The 13,188-nt window shown below is 44.6% G+C and overlaps 1 protein-coding gene across 1 annotated transcript; it reads right to left on the reverse strand.

Moving 5' to 3' along the window:
* Positions 1-1,367: 1,367 nt before the first annotated feature.
* Positions 1,368-12,909, reverse strand: GDPD1 (glycerophosphodiester phosphodiesterase domain containing 1). The gene is made up of 10 exons (XM_052688888.1): positions 12,692-12,909; positions 9,248-9,290; positions 7,000-7,135; positions 6,491-6,536; positions 5,757-5,875; positions 5,226-5,315; positions 4,547-4,680; positions 3,437-3,496; positions 2,577-2,628; positions 1,368-2,096 (listed from the first exon to the last, which is right to left on the reverse strand). Exons 1-10 carry the CDS (start codon positions 12,825-12,827, stop codon positions 1,974-1,976), a joined length of 939 nt encoding a protein of 312 aa, XP_052544848.1. The 5' UTR covers positions 12,828-12,909; the 3' UTR covers positions 1,368-1,973.
* Positions 12,910-13,188: the final 279 nt, after the last annotated feature.

A 13,188-nucleotide genomic window follows, 5' to 3' on the forward strand; every position in this document is an offset into this window, starting at 1 on the left:
GCAGGTAGGAAGTTACATTTTCCTCTCAGCCATTCAGTATACAACAAGCCTGATTAAATTAAAAGGAAATCGAATCTACAGCCATCTTAAGTAGGCAGACATTGAGAAGGACACCATTAACTCACTTGCCACCACTGTCACACGTTCAATTAAACTGTAAATGCAGTAATGCCTTCTATTTCATCCGTAAGAACTCCTTGGAAAGGAACTTCCATTAAGTGGACATTGCACAACACAGATGAATATCATCCATTCAGATGGACGTGACATTCTACCACGGATGGGCATAATGAAATAGCAAAGATGCTCCATGATTACAGGTATGGCACAGCAGCCTTGCAGTGAAACAAGAGCCCTTCCAAGTCTGAGATGGGAAGGGAAAAAATTCGTTGCTTTCCAAACTTTTAGAATAATGAGTGTATCTTGCAGTGAATCTCTCTCTTGTTCTGGCTACTGTGTTCATTATTAAGTGATACCATTTTCACATGAAGGTCCATAAGGAATTAGATACTATCTTCACTACACAACAGCTGTGTTCCAGCAGTGCCACCTGATGACTGGGCTCTATACATGTCATTGTGAATAACTGAGCTAAAAGAGTCAAATTCTTTCTGAAGAACCCTAACATGACGACACCAAAACACAGGGCATCACAGGCTCAAATGTCTGACACTCAGAGCATCTGTTCAGAGGGGCAGAACAGCACTCAGCTTCTAAAAACACATTCCTACCCTTCCCCATTCCATGACACCTGGGGATTCCTGGCTTCTGCTGGTAAAATTACTTCTGAGTCCATGCCCATAGACTTCATCAATATTGAACGTGGAGAAAAAAAGACTAGAACTTACAGGCATCCTAGACTGATAGCTGCTCCTTTCACAGGCATATATACATATATATATATATATGCATGCTTTGGGTGAATTCATTTAAAACAAAACTTTTACGTCGTTCCTAAAACTCCTGACCAAATTTAAAATCTTTGGTCCCTCATCCAAAAAACAGCTTCCTGTTAATCAAGCCAAGAGGTGTCAGAACTATGAAAGTGCAAAAGACTCCTAAAAACATCAGTTTCCTTTGTGAAAAGAGTATTTCAAAGGAAGTGTAGTCTATACCAAGTGCAATCTTCCTCTCTGGGCAGCTCACTGCTGCCAGGCCATGGCAGCCTGACAGGCAGCTCAGAACCAGGGGCAAACCCAGATCCTTGCAGAAGAACGAAGCAAACTCAGCAGCAAGCTTAAATGCTGTGTCTGGACGTTGGCCAGTGAGTCACTATGTTACCATCACATCAAAAAGAAGTCTAAATACAGCTGTAACTGAAGCTCAGCATTCTTATCAGTAATAATAATAATTCCTCAATAATTTCCTCAATAATAATAATTGAGGAAACCTGCACTGACCAAATTGGTTAATTTTGGTTTGGAAAAAAAAAAAAGAAAGAAAAAAGTGACTGCTTTTACTACACTTCACAGGCTGAACTGTCCGGCTGTCCACAGATTCTGCTCTCTATTTCTCCTGTGCATTGTTTCTCTTTCTCACCCTTCAAGTTATTCAGAAAGTAAAAGCAACACAAGCAGTACATACAGAAAGGGCACACTTTCAGAAGCCCTTTAGTTTCTGCACACTAAAATATAATTGGAGTAACTGACGTGTCTTGACATCTGCTTAGGAACACTTGTGCCTGATAAAACAACACTTATCTACAGGTATCCTATCCAGCAACTTTCTTCTTAGTCACAACTATTAGTGAAGTGCACCTTTGCTAGATGATCTATTTACAAACGTAAACTATGTAATTAAAGTCTTAAAATAAATAGACAGCCTTTACATTAAGTTGCAACCTGACAAGGTCAGGAATCACCTTCCCAACAATGTGATTTGTGTACGTTGCTCAACTTTTTTTTTTTTTTTTTTTTTTTGATTAAATTTCTTGGCTCCATCTGTTCTGCAAAGTCTTCCTTGTTTGCCTGTATTTACACGGGATAGTTGTGTAAAAACTCCTTGAGCTTTGTTGGATAGTCTGTCATGACTCCGGTTGCTCCCAGATCAAAAGCTCTCTTGTATTCTTGTTCTTCGTTCAGTACCCAAATATATACCTGCAATACAGAAAGACCCATTATTACAGGAAATACTCAAATAAAGAGTAGTGACTGCTGACCTAGATTGTTTCATGTGTGACAGAAATGATGCCACATGTATTAAAACCATTAGGCTGCGATGCCAAAGCACACAAATGTATCCTTCCTCAAAGGCAAACAGTGTGTGGGAAGACATTTTCTGGCTGAATTCAACTCCAGTGTTACCCAAATCTTCAGGCATCTCCAAAAGTCAAGAAAAGCCCCAATCAGGAAAGCAGCTTTGCACATTTTGTAGCTTAACTTTGTCCACCCCCAATCTTCCCTCAATCCAAGTAATGGAGATTTGCTTCAGGTTACGTAGCTCTACAAAGGATTTGAACTGAAATAATCCTCACAGAAAGGGACAGAGAACATGAACCCATCTTAAGGCCATGTCTGTCTTGTTCAGATTCAGATTCAGATCTAAAGCAGATTTCCTCTAGCTTTGCCACACTGTACCTGAATGCCCCGAGCAGTGAGGTGATCAAAAAGTGCTTTCCTCATTAACAATCTGCAGAAAAGAGAAAGATGTTTGTTCATGAACATAGATGGGATTTTTAACATCAATTGATGCTCTGCAATACAATTACCATATAGCATTTAGATTCAATGGTTTCCACAAGAAAGTGATTACTACAGAAAGCTTGAACAACTCAAGTCCACCTAACATTTCCAGTCTGAATTAATAATGGGTATTTGTATCAGTGTTCTGAAGATCAAATCCCTGTTTCCTGTACAGACACCTCTGTATTATCACCAGTATTTTGCCTTCAGATGAGATTTCTGTTCTTCACATCAGATGAGAGAACTCTCCTGATTTGCCACTTAATGAAGCAAATGGATGGCAAACCCAGTAGCAGCACAGACTCTCACTGCATCTTCTGAAACCATCCACGTTCCCTCTGAAGCACAAACAGCCTTAAAATGCAACACACTCAGTGTGAGCCAAACAGCATCTCCTCTGACAACATCAGGAAGCAGTCACAACCTTGTGAAACACAACAGAGCTGTGCTGTGCATCTGCCTGCATGGCAAGCAACCAAACACACGCTCAAGTATTTTAAGTCACACTGGAATGCTCTGCACTGTTACTGTATCTCAGGGTGTTTCTCTGTGTGTGCATAAAAAAAATAAGTATACAGGAACATAAAGGAAAGATTTGAATATGATTTATGTTGCACTGAAAAAATGCTAGAGGAATCTGAAAGAAATGACAGCCCAAGAAATACCTGTTGCCATCATTTGCTCTTCACTGCTTAAGCCAACTGTCAATACTGAGACTAAATATGATTAAACATTTAATCAGGTTAAAATCTTACGTGTCAGCTAGCCAGATAATAAATTTCTGGCTTCTTGACATCTTTTCTGGTTCTTTCAGTCTGTTGAGGAAGAGAATAAAAAATTAGCAGGGCAGTGATTAAAGTATTGAGATGTTTCTGCAAAAGAAACGTTGAAGAATTAGTCCTGCAGTTTCTCAGAGCAGTAATTTCCCTTTCATTTCAAGACAGTGACTTGGAATTGGGTTACAGAAGAGAAATGTGCCACGTTCAAGAGGAGCAGCAGAGATGGGTGTTACATTTTCAGTACAGTATGAGAAAAAAAGCGCATGGGAAATCTCAGATCTACCCTGGCACTGACTTCCCCCTGGCCTTAAACTAATTTGTTCTGTTCCTGTATCTAAGAAAGAAGAAAAGTGCAGTTATTTGTCCAGCATTGCAACATACTGCTGTCTGGATGGCACCAGCACCAGCAGCCTGAAGGTGGCATTTGCAGGACATGCTACCAAACACTGATATGCACAAGGATCCCACACTAGCAATAGTTTAACTCAGAGCTGGCTAGAGACATGTTAAACATAGAGGACCATACAATTTGCATAACTTTCACTTATGAATACCCAAAAGCAGCTGAACTAACAAGAAATAAATACTATTTGTTATCATCTGGGATAGAACTATAAAGATGCTGAGCATATTCTTTACAGTCACCCTTTGCATCTGATGGACAGAAATGAATGGACTGACTTCTACCTCTGCAGGACAAGCATCACTATAAAACTTTTAATATGATATGGTCAAACCACCAGAACACTGACAACTATGGAGTCATCACTTTGGTCATCGATTCAGATAGGTCTCAGTGCCCCTTTACTTGATCAGGAAATGAAAATTTCAACAACTGGGAGCCTCTATCTCTCCAGTCTGAAGTAAAAGCACTCCTTGCAACAGAGCTGCACTGTAAGTTGTGGCACAGCTCCTTCAGAATGCACCACATCTCTGTCTGCCCACCTGCTTGTGCAGTGTATTTCCCTCGGAAATGTTCCACCTCACCCCTTTGTTCATGGCTCAATTTAATGCTCAAGCTGCCATGATCACCCACTTGTTTTACAGTTATTCTAGTGTGGCACCCACCAACCAACTCCAACTCACTTGAGGATGATGGAAGGCATGGGGATTTCCAAGAATTCCTCCTTGAAAGGAATGAATGGCAGCAGACCAGTGTAGAAGAGTCCCAGAAGCAGAAGGACACGTTGCAAACAGAAGATGATGGGAATGTCAGCATTCTGCAGGAACCAGGAATGAACAATTATACCTCATCGTGGTCAAGATAACCATATCAACTTCCCTTCAGACTAGGCATAATTTAATTTACTTCTAAACTGTATAATTCCTTAGCACAAAAAGGAATAGCAGTTTCAGCTGTAAAACAGCTTTATGCCAATATAAGTGAGTGGCAACTAATATCAAAACCCATTACTTCAATAAAAAGAAACATACAATAAGCAGTCTTTATAAGAATTGCTTTTGCACCAGATAAATGATGCACAGCCCTGGCAACAGGAGGTCCTGGCATAAAAATCATAAGATTCCACATATCACAGAACAATTAAGCTTTGTTCCCTAAGTGCTGTATTGCAGAATACATGGGTGCTAGCTAAGCGTGATTTGTTCTAACAGTTTTTATTGTGCTTACAACATTAATGCAAAATTTGAGTGATCTAAAAGGCTGGCATGGCTCCATCAGTCTTGATTTACGGGGTGCTTTCTGTACATGTCATCACACAGCAACAGGAGGGCAAGAACAAAGCTCAGCTCGATCCATTCTTACCTCCTTAAGACACTTGGATACCACCTCGTAATTGACATTCCCCCATACTGTCAAATGCTCTCGTTTATACTGACTCACCAGCTCTGAGACCTGCAATACAGAATCCAAAAAGCAGAAATCTAACATGCTTTCATTGACTATTACACGCAGAATAATTTAATTGCTACTTTTTTTTACTACATCAATCACCACAGGAAAGACAGATCTCCTACATCCTCTCCCATTTTAAGATAATTACACTACATTTACATTCAGGACAAAGAGAGAAGGATGTCAAGGGAAGCAGGGCCAAAGGCCCTACTGTTGTCCAGATAGACGACACCAGGGGCTCTTCCCTTGTCTGCTGACATGGTTAGATCTTGCATTAGATCTCTATGTTCCACATTATTCCATATGCGGTCCAAGATCTAATGTGAAGGGTGCCAGCAGTCTGAAATCCATGTTCTGGGAAGACTTCAACTCCAAGAATCTCTTTTCTTTTGGAACCCCAACGTCCTCACACGAGGTTCAGCCTCACATCTTTACACGCACCTTCCTGATCAACACGTTGTTGTTCACTTTGATGTCAATGTTGACAGGAGTTTGTGGAAATGCCTCAAACACCTCCTTCAGGAGAGGGATGCGGTTATCTTTTCCCTCAGAGTGACTTTCTGGGGAAACAAGAGAATTGTCGCCTCTGTGGCCGTTTATAACATACTGCAGGCAAAAGCTGAGATGTCAGAGCATTTCTTATCTTAGCAGTAAAAACAGTGCACAGAAATAAGCACGTTTTCCAAATTCAATCAGCCATCCAACGAAACAACACCACCACCTTCACCCATAGTTGTAAGTAATCATGAAAAGCTCTTTCCTGCAATGAAAATGCACTGAGATATTTTGATGTCTAGGTCCAAACTGCACAAGATTTAGTCATTATTTTTGCAACAGCAGGAGTCCAGGCATCATTAAAATCAAGAATGAGCCAGCATGGGCTCAGCTGCCACATAGCAAATCTTTCCTTCTAGGAAAATGCACCACAGAGCACTCCCTAAGCAGAGGGGACAGATGGCAAAATCCCCAAATTTTAATGTCTGAAACTGCTTGTGGATCATATGTGTGCGTCACCACACATCACCAAAACGATTGTATCTGCTTTCTGACACTTCTCCAGATCCCGATGGAAGCAAACACACACTTCTCCACTCCCTTTGCCAAAATAAGACATTGCCAGATGGAAAATGAGTTACCAAAACCGCAAACCCAAACAGCAAAAGACAAGAGCTCACCTTTCTGAAACGAGACATCCAACTTGCAGAGATATGGTGGAAGTTCCTTAAAGGGAAAAAAAACCAAACCACCAGTAACTTAAATGCAGGGATACAATCATGACTCTTCTTGAAAAACACATAGATATTCATAAGCCAGGTAAGCTACCTTTAAAGACAAAATTAATCAATTCTCTTTCTTGCCTACAAAGCAATTGTGCATTCTGTTCATTCATTCTGGAACTATGTGGCACTCTTGGAGCTCTGCTACCTGCTGAATGAGGCAAAGTGTGTCCAGACACCCCCTGAAAACAGAATTCCACTTATATTGGATGGAAAGGCAGTCCAGCAGAGCAGTGCGGTGGGATTCCTCTTCCAATTTGCCCATCAAGTAGCTGGTTATAGGATACCTTGTTAGCTAAGCTTCCCCTCCTTAGGCTCTGCATGCACATGCAGCTTTCCTGCCCACCCCAACCATTCTACAAACACTCTTAAGCACCACTGAGCACTAAGATGTTCCTCCAACTTACAGAGTACTTGAGGTCAGATATGTTGACATCGACTCCTGTCGATCTCTTCAGATTCTCATCATGGGACACAACCACTTGCTCATCTTTGGTCAGGTGACAGTCCAGCTCCAGCATGTCTGTTCCTATGTTAACAGCACTGGAAGCAAAAAAAGCCTGCCTTGAAGCACACATGTACTTTGTACAGGTCCAGGCCTAACACACGTGCGTTATTCAGCTGAAGTAATCTCAGGGAAGGCACTTTGTCTGCTTCATGATGTAACAAATCCTCACAGCTGTACTGCCAAGCAAGGAACAAATAACTCTATTGCAGCAGAAAGCTGATGCAAGAATAAACAAAGCACTGTGAATCAGAGCTGGGATTTGGACTGGGAGCCTTGGCACTGCAACCTACCACTCAACATATAGCAATATCACAGTTTAATGGATCATTGGCTCTACAGCTCTGTACCAATGTGAGATCTGTATCGTCACAGAGCATGCTCCAGATTCAGCAAAATGTGTTCTGAGTTCAGGTTGAAAAGCAGAACGCATTTGCAAACGAGGATGGCAGAGTTCTTTGCTCACTGAAGTTCAACTGTTTTCAAGCCATGGCACATAGCAAGGCCTAATAAAGCACAATGTATAGATTTTATAAATGCTGAGCTGACCAGGAGCTTTCATTGCTGTAAACACAGTGTTTAAAACTCTCTCTCTCTCTAAAGTAAGCCTGATGATAAAAGAAATGGAAATGAAGCAGGATAAAAATATCTGGAGAGTTTACTTAGCAGCTTCCTGTCAGGACAACACTAACCTACACTGCAATGAGGACAGCTGTGTCTGTGAATGAACTGCTGGGTTCTCTTTTGTGCCAGAGCCCCAGGTACTTTAACACAGTACAAATGTCTTCTTAGCTTAACAATAATTATTCTAAAATCTCAAACCACCACAGAAGCATTCACAGCATACGATGGTAAGAGCCCAACGAGTCCACAAGGATGTTTTTAACCACTTTGGCACAAAGAACTAATTGCTCTCCAGAACGCAGTGATGCTATCTGCAATTGGCAGCTGTGATCAGTTTAAAACTGATCTGGACCTCAGTGCATGTGTTATTCTATGACAGTAAGGTAATTAAAGCGGTCAGAACAGAAGCAGTGTTATCACACAGCACGATACGAGTCCCAGGACAGTCCTTAACAGAGTTTACCTCTGAGAATTAAATACAAGCTGTGGCATAACTTTTCTTTTTAAGAGCTCTGTCCATATTAAACCAGTGTGATGCTACATCACAATTAAGACACGGTTGAAAAAGAAGCACTTTCTGGAAAGCGTCGTAGCGGAGTTGGAGAGAGGCAGACCAGCAGGAACCAAACACACAGCTCTGCTCAGCTTCCATGGAGATAGAAAAGACTGCAGCACTTTCAATGGCACTGTTTGGATGGGGAAGCTGGCACAGCTCCGCCTGCAAGGCACTGTGCAGACTGCTGAGCCCACTCTGTGCAGTTAAACCCAAACAGCAGCCCCAAAGGAACAAAGAGGAGCCCACATAATTTGGTTGCTGCTCTTTGGCAGCTGTGGTTTGAGATGTGCTGCTTTTCCTAGGGCTTTTGAGAACGCTGTTAGAATGCACTGCTTCTTAAATGCTTGGAGGCTTAAAGGGCTTTCCAGTACCAACTCGATTGCAAACCCGTAGATAAGAGGCTTTCACACATTGTGCAAATGAATTATGTGTGTGTGGGGAGAAAACAGAACTCAAACCATCCTAACAGCTTTACAGATGGTATATTAAGTTCATTAACATTAAGACTTCAGTCCTAGTGGGAGATGAATTCTTAACCTTCTGTACAGAGGAGGAAACTGAAGGCCATTAAACCACAGAGTATGGAGAGCAGTGCATCCAGCAACCAAAATTCAGATGGCCTGAAGGGCAGCAGCACGTGGGTATCTGAATTTGAAACATCTTCTGAGAAGGTAAAAAAGCGTCTGGTGCTACTTACAAAAATAGCTTCAAAATGACAACCCAACAGATGTAATCTCCATCACACGTAGAAGCACCACTGTTTAATTTGCTGGAAGATGAGGAAATGAGACCCCAGATTTCCTCATGTGAAATTAGAGCCACGTTAAGCAACCCATGCAAGTCATGCACAGGAGATGACTTCAGTGCTGTAACCCAAACTGGTGGAAGTCAGGTCATTAGTGATTACTTCACTCATTAAAGACAATGAGGACACCACAGATACAGACATACAGGTTCCATTTGTACTCACTGGTGAAAGGCTGCCATTGTGTTTTCCAGGTTCTCCCCAGCACCTATAAAAATAACAAGAACAGGCACTGAAACCCTTTCCTTCACCTCAGTAGAGGAAAGAAATACAAAGGTTTTAGATTAGAAACACATTTTGAGGAATTAGGATGAAGACATTAGGAGGAATTAGGATGAAGAGATGGGGGGGAGGGAAAAGCCAAGGCTGTCACCTTGGATCTGCATACTTTGAATACACAAATGAGAGCATTTATTTTAGCAAATGTGACAACTCTTCTGTCAGTGCTCCTGAAACAGCACCAACCTGTCAGCAAGGGGCAACGCTGCTGGCAGAGAGCAGTCTCACACATGGGGAATGAAGCACATTAACTCCAGTGGAGAAAAGAAAGGAGAAGCCAATTCATTGCTTCCTCTGGCAGAAATAAACCTTGCAACTCGTCAATTCTTTACATAAAAACCTTTGAAGCATCAGCATGGTGAGGGCTGTGCTTTCACCCTGCCTCAGAAAGGTGCTACGTATGGAGCAGCAGAACTGCAGGAAGCTACAGGGAACAAGGAAGGATACTGATGCAAATCCTAACTACTCTGCAGCAAGGAAGGACAGGCTCTGTAAACAGGAATTATAGGAGCTGCAGCAAGGCCCTGCCCGTTAACGAGGCTTTGTCAATACACACTTATCTAAATCTGTGTTTAGCCAGTAAAGCAATGAAATTCTATGTGCATCCAATAGGCAATTTACAGCTGTTTTCCTTGAGTTACCTGTGCTGGTAAGCTTACAGAGAGGCTTAACTGACAGAATCCAAATGACCAAACCTCTGTGATTTAACATATGGTAAATCCACTGTAGCTTCTGCAGTTTGGCATCCGGTGATGTTTTATGAAGTTTGGCTTTAGCATTAGCAAGAGGTTAAGTGGTAGAAGTGACACAGGGATGAAGGAGAGCATGAGAACCCCATCAGACACCTCTGATAAGTGCCTAACAGATGGGAAAGCCCCGCATAGCACACAGATTATTAGTTATAAATTAACTACAATTAAAAAGTTTTAGATAACTTATCAACCATGACAATACAGCCCTATATCCTGAGCTGGGAGAGAGGGAAAGAAAACCACAGCCAGAAAATTATCCCAACATTTATGGGCAGAAACGTACAAAAAGAAGAATTGTGATGATTCCTTCGACAAATTATGCGTTGGGCAGGGAGGAGTGGGGAGTCAAACCAGCTGGAAGCAAAAAGCCTGACTTGTGTTATAGGGAAGTGAGGAAAAGCACTCAGAGATCAACTGAAACGGGAGCTGTACATCAGCAATATGGCTTCTGTAAACCACTCTCAGAAAAGGGAACTACAGCAAGCAAGCTTTCGTGTCCCACAAGCAATAACCCTTACTAAATTTGGTTTCTTCAATACAAGTGAGACATGGATCTACCAGAGAAGGGCTGTGAAAGTTAAGCAGTGAGAGATCCTTGGTTGAAAGCACTGTGATTATTGCCTGGGGGACGGAAGCTCAGGGGAGATCTTATCCCTAGGTACAAACACCCAACGGGACAGAGGCTGAGCCAGCCCTGCCATGGGGCACCACTGAGATGTGATGAAGCAACGGGAACAGACTGAAACCCTGACATTCACTTTAAACACAAGGAAAAAAACAACCTCTTTTTGGAAGTGTGATCAAACACAGGTTGCCCAGAGAGGCTACAGAGTCTCCATCCTTGGATGTATTCATCACTGGGCAGGGCCCTGACCAACCTGCTGAGGGTGGCCTTGCTCTGAGCACAGAGTTGGACACAGAGACCTCAAGAAGGTCCAACCCACGACTGCTAGATGAAAATATGTACCTGCTGAGTGGGAAATCACTGAGACACATTCCAACTTCAACCACTCTGCCATTTCATGACATCTCCCACAGCCTCACACACATCTGAGAACGCCACCTTGGTCAAACAACAGCTCTGCCATTAGGTCTGTGCAGACAGAGGACTCCAGCACAGAGAATCAGGATCTCATTATTGACCCTGGCAACAAGCAATTTCAAAACTACGCCAAAAGCAAAGAAATAACTCAGGGATGCATCCAAGAGAAGCTATGAACTGAGATAAGAAAGCTCCTGTATGAAAGAGGTCTCTGTTGAGGAACCATAAACTTAGATAAGAGAGTCCTGCATGAAGAAAGAAGCCAAACCAAAGCATGCAAAGCCTCACCTCAGGGAGGAAAAAGTCAAACAAGTGTTACCTTGAGCTCTGCAGTCAATTGGAGCAATGCAATAAGGAAACCTGACACTGCACGTAAGGCCACAGCACGAGGAGCAGCAGAGTCCCACAGGAATCCATCCTGAGGTAAACACTGCAGGGTATGAAATGTAAGCAATCCTCAGCCCCGTGGCGGGCGAAGAGCAACGCTGCCCCGACGCCACTCAGGCTTTATTTCCACCCAGGTGCACTTGTGCTGCTCACACAGACACAGGGCAGCTCCAAGAGCCAGGCTTTGTCTCCAAGCACCCGACGAATAATGTTTCCTTTAAGGAAAGCCTTCTGCCCTTCTGGTGGCACTCAGTGCTCCCTCGGAGGCTCAGGGCTGCGTCTGAGCTGAGGCTGCAGCGTAGAGGCGTGAACAAAAGCGGATTAAGGAGGTCACACCGAGTGCCTGCAAAGTCACCCGCAAGTTTGCAATGGCTTCTCCATTAATGAATGGGTGGTAATCAAAATTATCTGCCCAGCAGGAAACAAGCAGCAGACACGTGCTGAATGAGGCGTGCTTTGTGCTATGTTTAAGGTGATGAGTTATAAGAAGCTCAGCATGTCCCATAAAGCAAAGGAAACAAATCCAAGCAGGAAAAGCTTTCAGAGCTCAGCTCCGTGTCGTGTGATTTAATAACTCACAGAAAAGGAGAGGCGATGGAACCGCACTCAAAGCCCACACAAAGCACAACCAAAGCACTCAGCCTACGGCACCTCGCACCGAATATAGGGCAAAACCCGAGGAGACAACGGGTGGCGTTTCTACCAACGGAGCACTGCTCGGCTCTGACCCCCATCAGCACAGGACGAAACCTTCTCTGTAGTTTCCCCTTTGCAGAAGGTAGAGGGAAAAAAACAACCCCCAACCCCAAACTTTTGGGGTCTTTTAGAGGAGCGCTTTTAGCACCGCGCTCATCTTCACTGCGGAGCGGCGCTGAGGGCCGCGGAGGACGGAGCGATCCGCACTGCCGGAGCGAGGATCGTCAGCGCAGCGCCCGGAGGGGGGAAAGCACCGCACGGAGCTGAACGCGGCTGACGCCGGGAGATTAATTCGGCTCTGAAATGAAGCGGCGGTCAGCAGGTGGCACCTAAAATTAGGCGGGGGGAGGAAGGCTGGGCGCGCAGCGGGCACGGCTCGGCCGAGATCTGCACTGCCGGAGGAGCAGCGCCGAGCAATGAGGGACCCCCATCACCGCCCCCCGCCCCACTCACCGCCGCGGTGCGAGATGTGCCGGCAGCGGAAGCGCTGCCGCTTGGGCCGGTGGAGCAGCCCGGGGCATTTGAGGAGCAGCGCCGAGGTGAGGACGTATCCTCCCAGCGTGGACAGCACGTAGAGCGTCGCCGACATCCTGCGCTCCTCCGGCCGCCCCGAGCGCGCACTCCGCCCGGCCGAGCCCGCCCCACCCCCGGCCCGGCCCTGCCCTGCTCCCCGCGGGGCGGCGGCGTTGCGGGATCCGCTACCACTGCGGCCGCGCAGCCGCACCGCTCCCTCCGCCCCCGAGCCGCGGGGAGGAGGCAGTGCGCATGCGCCGAGACCGGCGCTGGGCTTAGCGCGGCTCCGCGATCGGCTGCCGGAGCGCGCTGCGAAACGTGCATTGCAAAGCGGGCAGTGAAACGATGCGCGCCTAATTGGAGACCGAGAGCGGGGAAATGACGTAAGGTCCCGCCGCTCCATCTCAGTCCAGCAGACAAGCCGTGATCTTAGGCTG

The sequence above is a fragment of the Tympanuchus pallidicinctus genome, unplaced genomic scaffold (genome assembly GCF_026119805.1).
Source record: "Tympanuchus pallidicinctus isolate F22 unplaced genomic scaffold, pur_lepc_1.0 scaffold24, whole genome shotgun sequence".
Taxonomy (NCBI): Eukaryota; Metazoa; Chordata; class Aves; order Galliformes; family Phasianidae; genus Tympanuchus; species Tympanuchus pallidicinctus.